This window comes from Hylobates moloch, unplaced genomic scaffold (assembly GCF_009828535.3).
Source record: "Hylobates moloch isolate HMO894 unplaced genomic scaffold, HMol_V3 SCAFFOLD_2, whole genome shotgun sequence".
Taxonomy (NCBI): domain Eukaryota; kingdom Metazoa; phylum Chordata; class Mammalia; order Primates; family Hylobatidae; genus Hylobates; species Hylobates moloch.
The window spans coordinates 67,762,004-67,773,326 of record NW_026652277.1 but is presented as its reverse complement, the minus strand read 5'-3'; the positions used below and the strand labels follow the sequence as shown (position 1 = coordinate 67,773,326).

General features: G+C 37.9%; 1 protein-coding gene across 2 annotated transcripts in view; it reads right to left on the bottom strand.

Moving 5' to 3' along the window:
* Window positions 1-1,737: 1,737 nt before the first annotated feature.
* Window positions 1,738-11,323, bottom strand: part of SRP72 (signal recognition particle 72) — a 36,175-nt gene continuing 26,589 nt past the window's right edge. The window contains exons 17-19 of one of the 2 annotated variants that reach the window (XM_032151510.2): window positions 9,349-9,386; window positions 4,015-4,174; window positions 1,738-3,155 (exon numbers count right to left, since the gene is read on the bottom strand). In XM_032151510.2, the coding sequence (XP_032007401.1) occupies window positions 2,978-3,155; window positions 4,015-4,174; window positions 9,349-9,386 (376 nt within the window). In that variant the 3' untranslated portion in view covers window positions 1,738-2,977. Of the gene's footprint in view, window positions 3,156-4,014; window positions 4,175-9,348; window positions 9,387-10,442; window positions 10,790-11,323 lie in introns of those variants that run through there. The other variant, XM_058434457.1, reaches the window with a different exon arrangement.

Here is an 11,323-nt window from a genome sequence, read left to right as displayed (position 1 = left end):
CACTCCTAATTAATAAATAGTAAATAAGGCACACGAGGGGCTTTTCAAAGGTGGTATTGTTTCTCAAACTGGCTAAGAAATATCTGGAGGGTTCCTTTTATCTTGCTAAACTGAACTCTTTAGTATATTTCACTTTAGCACAATTATTTATTTTTTGAGACAGTCTCGCTCTGTCAGCCAGGCTGGAGTGCAGTGGCACAATCTCGGCTCACTGCAACTTCCACCTCCTGGGCTCAAGCAATTCTCCTGCCTCAGCCTCCCGAGTAGCTGGGATTACAGGCGTGTGCCACCATGCCCAGCTAATTTTCGTATTTTTAGTAGAGACGGGGTTTCACCATGTTGGCCAGGCTGGTCTCGAACTCCTGACTTCAGGTAATCCGCCTGATTGGGCCTCCCAAAGTGCTGGGATTACAGGCATGAGCCACCGCAGCCGTCCAGCACAATTATTATTATTATTTTTTGAGATGGAGTTTCACTCGTTGCCCAGGCTGGAGTGCAATGGTGCGATCTCAGCTCACTGCAACCTCTACCTCCCAGGTTCAAGCGATTCTCTTGCCTCAGCCTCGCACGTAGCTGGGATTACAGGCATGAGCCACCATGCCCGGCTAATTTTGTATTTTTGGTAGAGACGGGGTTTCTCCACGTTGGTCAGGCTGGTCTCGAACTTCTGACCTGAGGTGACCTGCCTGCCTCGGCCTCCCAAAGTGCTGGGATTACAGGTGCGAGCCACCGTGCCTGGCCACAATTATTTTTTAATGTAATAAACTTATCTTCCTTCATTGTATCTGTTTCAAATAGACTTGTAAGGAACAATGAATGGCAGGTTCCAGAAGGCTTGAGTGATGCAATGATTTTTAAGGTTGGCTGTTCCCAATAGCATTGGAATTGCTATGCTTAATGACTTTTTCAAAGGTTTACTTCTGTTTATACACACACCAAGATGAATTTTCAGTAAGTTTACACTGGGTTCTCTCAATCCCATTAGATTAGTTTTATGGGTTTGCTAAGAGGGACAGTACACACAATTTTGATACTCAGCTTAAAAGAAAATTCTTGGTTATACTAACCAGGAAGTCCTCCATAAAATGCCAACACCCAAAACACCTTAATCCATATTCGCTGCTAAAATATTTTATTTTAAAATGTACCACAGTGAATGGATGTATCCATACTGGTTCTTATAAATGTACACATACACATCCATATATTTGACAAAGTATATATATGAACTGGTTAAAGACCTATCCAAAAGAGGAAATATTTCTAGAAAGTTCACGTGTTTATACTTCATTTGACAATTAAAACTTATTTGAACTGAAGTTTCAGTACTTAGCAATGACTAATAATACCAATGCCTGTCAATACAATAATACCAATGCCTGTCAAGACATTTTTAGTTGTCTACTAAAAATGACAACTAAATTGAGAACTGTAAATTTCACTGCTGTGCCTTGGGTCAAAATTTTCAATGATGGAATCCTGAATAAGTAACAGTTATTCCTATAATGGGGTATATATTCAGAAGGAATAAATATCTGCCACTATTACCAAAACACTGTTCTCTGTAGAGCTCAAAAAATGATTATGCCACAGTACATCATTTGTATTTAAAAAGGATCTTTTTAGATGCCACTGCAGATTCTGCTTTTACTAAACGGAAAGGCAGCACCCCACTTCTTTCTTGTAAAGGAGGAAAGTCTTTTATAAAAAACTCTTTGAAGAAGTTTTGGTAGTACGTTCAGAGTCAAACACAGCAGCACTTTATTAACAAGGACAGAGTAATATAATCACAAGGAAATACTTGTAAGTCTAAATTAAATGATATCTTGGGCAGCATAAAATGAATACTAACAAGGGCAGGCATCTCAATGTATCTGTCTCACAGCTGTTCAATGTGAAAGTAGTTTGTAAGCAAGGAAAGACAAGAGCAACATTTACACCACAAATTGACTGTAAAATACTTCATTACATTGAGAAAGGTAATCAATGGTCAAAATCCATAACCAGGAGGAGACACCGTTTGAGTATCTATCAATGGGCCAAACAGACCTGTTAGATTTTAATACTGACTGGTATGCAACTCAGATACTGATTTCCTCTCTATGTAGGAAGCCAGTGTTCATGTTCTTGATAACAGTCATTAATCTTTCTGATTGAGACAGTCCAAACCCATCTGACCTCAGAACACTAGGTCTAAGAGCGAACTTCTTACATTGATATATTTTCCTTGAGTTCTTTCATGGTGCTGTATCAGCACGTTACCATAATCTGAAAATGACATGGGGCACAAAGGAGCCATATATATATATATATATGTATGTATGTTTCGTGTTCATATATATATATATACATATATATATATAAACATGAAAAGTATCCCATATTCCAGTATCACATGACAGAAAATTTATGGTTAAATTATTTAAGACATTTTCTTTATTTTTCTTGTGGCCATCCATTTAGTGAAGAACATCAGTGTATTAAGAAGGTCCCTCTTTATCACATGATATTTCTAAGCAGATATTTAGGAATGCTCAGAAGATTCCACTTTCAGTCTCCTAAGGCCTACTAAGACATAATTTAAAGTGGGACTTGAACAGAAACAAGTATCTTCAGACTCCAGCTGAAATCATAGAAGTAGTTTCTGTTTAAATCCTGGGAAACCTTAGATAAGGTATGTGAAACTGAAAAAAGATCGAATCAGCACACACAGATAAAGGATACAACAGATACCAAGATGGGTAAATGCCCAATTATTTTCAGTCCTCATAATCTGTACAAAGCTATGAGGCAACCAGTAGGCCATATCTCACTAGGCAGACTTTGAGGAAGATGTTTCCCTATTTGAAACACAAGAAATTATGAAAATATGGAGATGCAGAGGGAGCAGTTCTGTGCTTCTTGCTGTGTTACCTTTATTATATTCCTAGTGTCACTGACACTAGTTTAAAAACAGCCTGCAACAAGAATATTCTCATCACCAGCCACCTTTTCCACCTTTCTTCTTTTTCTGTTGCTGTTTCTTTTTTGCTGCTGGAGCCCCTGCAGGTTTCTGGTGTCTTGGGGGTATGATGTTACTCGTAGAGGCAGATACTGTTGCAGCACTGCCAGGTCTTGGGGAGGTGGGTGGGCTGCTCACAGTTTTACTGGCATCCCTGAAATCATCAGATTTTTGGTCACTCATATATTCAACAAAGGAAGAGTACAAAAATGTATGTACATGGGTTTTACTTATCACACTTAACAATCTCCCACACATTTTCTACTTCTTTCAAGGTAAGCTCCCCAACACCCTATCGACTTTTCTTTTGAATAACATTTTCACTGTTTTTATTGAAGAAAAGTAAAACACAGTACACATGCCAAGTTTTAGAAAGCGTAGAAAATAAATTTTTTTTTTTGAGACAGAGTCTTGCTCTGTCCCTCAGGCTAGAGTGCAGTGGTGCCCAGGCTGGAGTGCAGTGGTGCCATCTCAGGCCAGGCTGTTCTTGAACTAGCAACCTCAAGTGATCTGCCTGCCTTGGCCTCCCAAAGTGCTGGGATTACAGGTGTGAGCTACTGCGCCCGGCCAGAAAAATTTTTTAAAATAACCTATCATCCACCATGTAGAACATATTAATATTTCTAACACTTCTTTCTAGTCATATTATTTATTTACATCTGTTTATCTAGATATTTATTTAGTTGAATGACTCAGTGTATTTAGTTGCCTTTTGAGACTTTTCTTTAGTTTTTATAATACAAATAGTTTTTACTATATATATTTCACAATATATATTTGATTATATTGTAAGTACTTAAAACTATTTGACTGAATTGTAAAAACTAAAGGAAAAACTAGTCTAAAAAGGCAATATATTTTCTTTCATTTACATAAGTGTAGTATAAACATTTATCAGAGATACATCACTACATTTCTCATACTTTATATTAACAAATTCTCACTAATAGCCTTGAGTCAATCTAGAAACGGTGTATGTTCTAAGTGCCCTCAATTATGGAGCAATAACTTACAGTTCAGATGAAGCTCCTGCAGTTGCTCCCTGGGTCCCTTTTCCAATCTGATCCTTCTTTTTACCCTTCTTTCTTCCCCGGTAGTAAGAACGTTCTCGCATTGGCAGCCATCTTTCTGGATCTGGGGTAACTTTTGGGTCATAATTCTTAGGCAATTTTCCTGCATAACGATTATAAAGAAATGAGAGATGTGTCATAATATTTTCAAGATAGTTTGTTTCAATAATGTCTCTAAGCCTGGGAATAAATAACATTAAAATGGAAATGAATTTATCTGAGAAAGTTTAGTTTGTATAATCTAGCAGGCAAAATGGTCTTTTTTAAAAAAATTATTATACTTTAAGTTCTGGGATACATGTGCAGAACGTGCAGGTTTGTTATAGGTATACACGTGCCATGGTGGTTTGCTGCACCCATCAACCCATCATCTACATTAGGTATTTCTCCTAATGCTATCCCTCCCCTAGCCTCCCACCGCCCCCCAACAGGCCTGGTGTGTGATATTCCCCTCCCTGTGTCCATGTGTTCTCATTGTTCAACTCCCACTTATGAGTGAGAACATGTGGTGTTTGGTTTTCTGTTCCTGTGTTAGTTTGCTGAGAATGATGGTTTCCAGCTTCATCCATGTCCCTGCAAAGGATATGAACTCATCGTTTTTTATGGCTGTATAGTTTTCCATGGTGTATATGTGCCACATTTTCTTTATCCACTCTATCATTGTTGGGCATTTGGGTTGGTTCCAAGTCTTTGCTAATGTGAATACTGCTGCAATAAACATAAGTGTGCATGTGTCTTTATAGCAGAATGATTTATAATCCTTTGGGTATATAACTAGTAATGGGATTGCTGGGTTAAATGGTATTTCTGATTCTAGGTCGTTGAGGAATTGCCACACTGTCTTCCACAATGGCTAAACTAATTTACACTCCCACCAACAATGTAAAAGTGTTCCTATTTCTCCACATCCTCTCCAGCATCTGTTGTTTCCTGACTTTTTAATGATCGCCATTCTAACTGGTATGAGATGGTATTTCACTGTAGTTTTGATTTGCATTTCTCTAATCACCAGTGATGATGAGCTTTTTTTCATGTTTCTTGGCCACATAAATGGCACTTTTGAGAAGTGTCTGTTCATATCCTTCGCCCACTTTTTGATGGGGTTTTTTCTTGAAATTTATTGAAGTTCTTTGTTGATTCTGGATATTAGCCCTTTGTCAGATGGATTGCAAAATTTTCTCCCATTCTGTAGGTTGCCTGTTTACTCTGATGATAGCTTCTTTTGCTGTGCAGAAGCTCTTTAGTTTAATTAGATCCCATTTGTCAATTTTGGCTTTTGTTGCCATTGCTTTTGGTGTTTTAGTCATGAAGTTCTTGCCCATGCGTATGTCCTGAATGGTATTGTCTAGGTTTTCTTCTAGGGTTTTTATGGTTTTAGGTCTTATGTTTAAGTCTTTAATCCATCGTGAGTTAATTTTTGTATAAGCTGTAAGGAAGGGGTCCAGTTTGTTTTCTGCATATGGCTAGAATCCTTTCCCCATTGCTTTTGTCACGTTTGTCAAAGATCAGATGGTTGTAGATGTGTGGTGTTATTTCTGAGGCCTCTATTTTGTTCCATTGGTCTACATACCTGTTTTGGTACCAGTACCATGCTGTTTTGGTTACTGTAGCCTTGTAGTAATAGTTTGAAGTCAGGTAGCGTGATGCCTCCAGCTTTGTTCTCTTTGCTTGGGACTGTTTTGGCCATAGGGGTTCTTTTTTGGTTCCATATGAAATTTAAAGTAGTTTTTTTCTAATTCTGTGAAGAAAGTCAATGGCAGCTTGATGGAGATAGCATTCAATCTACAAATTACTTTGGGCAGTATGGCCATTTTCACGATATTGATTCTTCCCATCCATGAGCATGGAATGTTCTTCCATTTGTTTGTGTCCTCTCTTATTTCCTTGAGCAGTGGTTTGTAGTTCTCCTTGAAGAGGTCCTTCACATCCCTTGTTAGTTGTATTCCTAGGTATTTTATTCTTTTGTAGCAACTGTGAACGGGAGTTCACTCATGATTTGGCTCTCTGCTTGTCTACTATTGGTGTACAGGAATGCTTGTGATTTTTGCACATTGATTTTGTGTCCTGAGACTTTGCTGAAGTTGCTTATCAGCTTAAGGAGATTTTGGGCTGAGAAGATGAGACGATGGGGTTTTCTAAATATACAATCATGTCATCTGCAAACAGAGACAACTTGACTTCCTTTTTATTTGAATATCCTTTATTTCTTTCTCTTGCCTGATTGCCCTGGCCAGAACTTCCAATATTATGTTGAATAGAAGCGGTGAGAGAGGGCATCCTTGTCTTGTGCCAGTTTTCAAAGGGAATGCTTCCAGCTTTTGCTCATTCAGTATGATATTGGCTGTGGGCTTGTCATAAATAGTTCTTATTATTTTGAGATACGTTTCATCAATACCTAGTTATTGAGAGTTTTTCGCATGAAGGGGTGTTGAATGTTATCGAAGGGGGAAAAGGCCTTATTTCTCAGCATGACAAAAAAATTCAGAGACCATAAAGAAAAAGACTTCACAGATACATCCATACAAAAATTTTAAAATCTTCATTTAGTAAAAAATATATTTCTAAGAAAAAATTTAAAATACAAACTATATAATAGAGTGGAAAAAATCCTTAATATAGAAAGAATTCCTGCTATATAAACCACTCAAAGAAAAATGGACTCAGTTATAATTAAGATAGGCTAGGAGAAAGGAAAGTCATTCATCTTCTGAACAGATGTTCACCCTCACTAATTAAAAATGAGAAGGGTAAAAAACTCTATCAGACTTGTAAATACTAAAAGCAGTAATACCCAGTGTTGGTGAAATGGTGAGAAGCACTCACCAACACTTTACTAGGGGAAGTGTATACTGGTATATAGCCTTTGTGGAAAGCAATTTAATCTGGCAGTACCATTAGAAATTTATAGACTTCCAGAAATCTATCCTGCAGAAACCCAAGAGATACAAAGTTAAGAACAGAACATTCTCGGTGATACTCTTTTTCTTTTTTTTTTAAAGATGGATAGGGCAAGGTATGGGTGGGCTGATATTCTTTAAGATGGCAAAATAACTTAAATGTCTATCAGTGAAGATGATTACATTATAATATGCCCCATTATAGCAAGCTATTCAATTGGTTAAAAACTGAAGTGCAGGCCGGGCGCAGTGGCTCACGCCTGCAATCCCAGCACTTTGGGAGGCCAAGGCAGGCGGATCACGAGGTGAGGAGATCGAGACCATCCTGGCTAACACGGTGAAATCCCATCTCTACTAAAAATACAAAAAATTAGCTGGGCATGGTGGGGGGGCGCCTGCAGTCCCAGCTACTTGGGAGGCTGAGGCAGGAGAATGGCGTGAACCTGGGAGGCAGAGCTTGCAGTGAGCCGAGATAGCGCCACTGCACTCCAGCCTGGGCGACAGAGCGAGACTCCGTCTCAAAAAGATAAAATAAAATAAAAATAAAAATAAAAAAATAAATAAAATAAAAAATAAAGTGAAGTGCATCTATTAATTTGGAAAAAATGTTCTTCACAATTCAGTCTAAAGTAGAAGATTAAAACAAATTATATTATGTTCAAAACAATTTTACAAAAACTTTGAGTACCTAATGATATATGTTTGATTCTATATATACATATACACACACATAAAAAAGTTAAGTAATTGTCTCTGGGAGCATGCTTTTTTTTGGGGGCAGGGACAGGGTCTCACTCTGTCACCAGGCTGGAGTGCAGTGGTGCGATCTCGACTCACTGCAACCTTGGCCTCCCGGGTTCAGGCGATTCTCCTGCCTCAGCCTCCCGAGTAGCTGGGATTACAGGCACGCATGAGTACTGCTCAGCTAATTTTTGTATTTTTAGTAGAGATGGGGTTTCACCAGGTTGGCCAGGCTGGTCTCAAACTCCTGACCTCAAATGATCCACCCACCTTGGCCTCCCAAAGTGCTGGGATTACAGGTGTGAGCCACCATGCCCAGCCAGGAGCATGAATTTTGGGCAGGGAATTTGACACTCTTTATGCCATTCTATAATGATAGATATCAACTACCTTTGTTTTTAGAATGAGCATATATCACTTGTAAATTTTAAAAAATATTAATCTGGAAACTATAAAAATAGAAAAGAAAGTAAAATTTTAGGTTATTACCATCTACAGTCATCAGCTGTTTCCTTGCAGTATTACTAATGCACAAAACAAATATTAAATGTTTGCCAATTTTCAAGTACTGTGACAAAAGAACCAATAAGACTTCCAGTTAAAGAAAGTGAAATGGATACAAACATTAGCTTGTGTACCTTCCTCAAACTCCACTAAAATGGTAATAAAACACATTAAAGGAAGAACAGAAGAAAAGATATTGTCAATAAAATTTTGGTAGCTAGAAAACAGATGGAGGAGTAATAATAAACTTAGCTAAGCCTTGGGAAACCTGTATCCTAAGATGGCAGAGAGCAATATCAAGAAATAACCTGATTTATATCACAGATTCCTCAAAACCTCAGGAACTTGGATGGCTCCAAGGATAACATCTGACTAGGTAGAATCAAGCAAGGTAATGCCACCCAATTTTTCCAGAGATTAAAGCCACATTCCAAGCCAATCAATGCACACTGTTTCTCTGGTTAATAATTCAAGGCTGGACATTGACCTACTTGGCCCAATCAGATTAATGAGAAATACTTGCCAAGTCTGGAAAGGGCTTCTTTGTTGTGATGGATATAAATGACAAGTATGTGGCCCTGACTGTTTCCAATATATATCGTATGACTCTAATGGGATTCTGTTTTGTGGACAGCAGAACAAAGAGGTAAAAACACTAAGTCAACCAACCTTGATACTAACATTCCTCTAGACTGCCAACTTTATAAACGGTAAATTTTCTTAAGCTAGTTTGATGGAATTTTGTAGTTATGTGTAGCAGAAACATCAAAATGTTTAAGGGCTTACTTTTGTGCCAGGCACCACTCTAAGAACTTTACACGTAGTATCTGATTTAATACTACAAGATATGTACTATCACATTCCATTTTACATATGAAAAACTCTGGCAGGTATATTAAATAGCCTGTCCACAGTCACAGAGTAAAAGAGGGAGCAACAATTTGAATTTAGGCAAACTGGTGAATTGCAATCTTTAAAGTAATAAAATAAAATTAAATGTTAGCTATAGTCAAGATAAAAAGTTTTCAAAGATATAAGAGAGGGCGGTATATTTATGTCCAAGTATTTCTATATAGGGCTAAAATCAAACATTCATCTTGGAGAAAATTTATAAAGATTTTTTTTAATGCCTTACCCTTCTTTTTCTTTTTCTTCTTTTTCAAATCTCCCTGTCTACAAAGAGAAAAAAAAAATCATTACCATCTTTGTGATAAAATATTTATAGAGCATTAAGTAAGTGCTCTATAATAGTTGGGCACTTACCATAAACATGGTTTAAGACTTGGTATTAGCTCACCAAAGCTAACAAACTTGTTAAGATTTGATTCAGGTTAAAGTCAATTAAGCTTCAGATACTATAATTTTTGGAAGGTAGTTTAGAAAACAGAGGTGACAATTCGAAAACAGATTCTGTTTACACTGAAAAAATTTTTTCAGTGGCACACATTAAGTCTATGTAAAAAGTCATTTGCACAAGCATGACTATCTACAATCCCTTGGTTAGTTACTCTCTGTTTGGCAAGACTTTACAGAATAAATTTTTTGCCAGAAGAACATGTGTAGGTAAGATACATGCAAAGATTATCTCTGGAAGGAGATGCAAAACAAGTTACATTGGTTATGGCCCTGGGAGGGAGGTGGGTAGACACGGCTGGAAGACTTTTTACTTACTCTTATACTTTTTTATCTTTTGTATTTTAAACCTGTGAGTTTATTAATTTTTTTAAGTAAGTAAAATCTGTATTAAGTACATTGACCAAAAAAGGCACTAAAAAGGGCATAAAAATAAACACTTCAAAATAATTGTCAAACATTCTGAAAGTGGCTGGGAACAGTGGCTCATGTCTGTAATCCCAGCACTCTGGGAGGCCAAGGCAGGTGGATCACCTGAGGTCAGGAGTTCCAGACCAGCCTGGACAACATAGTGAAACCCCATCTCTACTAAAAATACAAAAATTAGCTGGGTGTGGCAGTGCGTGCCTGTAATCTCAGCTACTCGGGAGGCTGAGGCAGGAGAACCACTTGAACCAGGGAGGCAGATGTTGCAGTGAGCGAGATTGCGCCACTGCACTCCAGCCTGGGCGATGAAGCAAGACTCTGTCTCAAAAAAAAAAAGCATTCTGAAAGCTCTAGTGAAAAAAGAAAAACATAAAAATACATCTCTCTATATATTCTTATTTGATATAACTCGAGAAATATGAAACAGTGAACTAAAAAGGTGAGACAACAATTCCTACCAAAAATTCATTCTACAAGTCGTTCAATTGTGAAAGTTCTCTCAGGATACCCCAAATAAGAAATGCAACATACTGTATCTTACTTGAGTGTTTCATCTCTTACCCAGAGTGTGCAATAGTATTCTAAATTGTCTCCCTACAAATTATACTCCACAGCCATACTAAAATTTCCCAAGGGTTCTCTGCTATTTCTTATTTCTCTGCCTTAGTTCACCCTTTGCCTACCTCGTCCTCATCTTCCTCAGAGTCAACACAATCATCTTCTCCATGAAGCCTCTCCTAACTTCCCACTATCCTCAGGAAGAAGTGACTATTCCCTCCGGTGTACTCCTCTATGCCCTGTATAATCACAACAGGTGCAATCTTTATTGCAATTACTGTTTAAATATATTTCCTTCTGCTAGACTCAAGTTCCTTTTTTTTTTAGACGGAGTCTCACTCTGTCACCAAGGCTGGAGTGCAGTGGTGCAATTTTGGCTCACTGCAACCTCCACCTCCTGGGTTCAAGTGATTCTCCTGCCTCAGCCTCCCAAATAGCTGGGAATACAGACATGTGTCACTATGCCCGGCTAATTTTTGTATTTTTAGTAGAGATGGGGGTTTCACCATGTTGTCCAGGCTGGTTTCGAACTCCTGACCTCAAGTAGTCCGCCTGCCTTGTCCTCCCAAAGTGCTGGGATTATAGGCATGAGCCACCATGTCAGGGCTCAAGTTCTTTTGAGAGCAAGTACCATGATTTATTTTCTGGTCAACACCTAGCATAAACCTATCACATAGCGTATTGTTAAAAGAAACTAAACCTTTGCATCCAAAAGTTAGTATAACAAAATACTAACTTTTAATAAGATAAAATAAAGAGCATTAATAATGCCT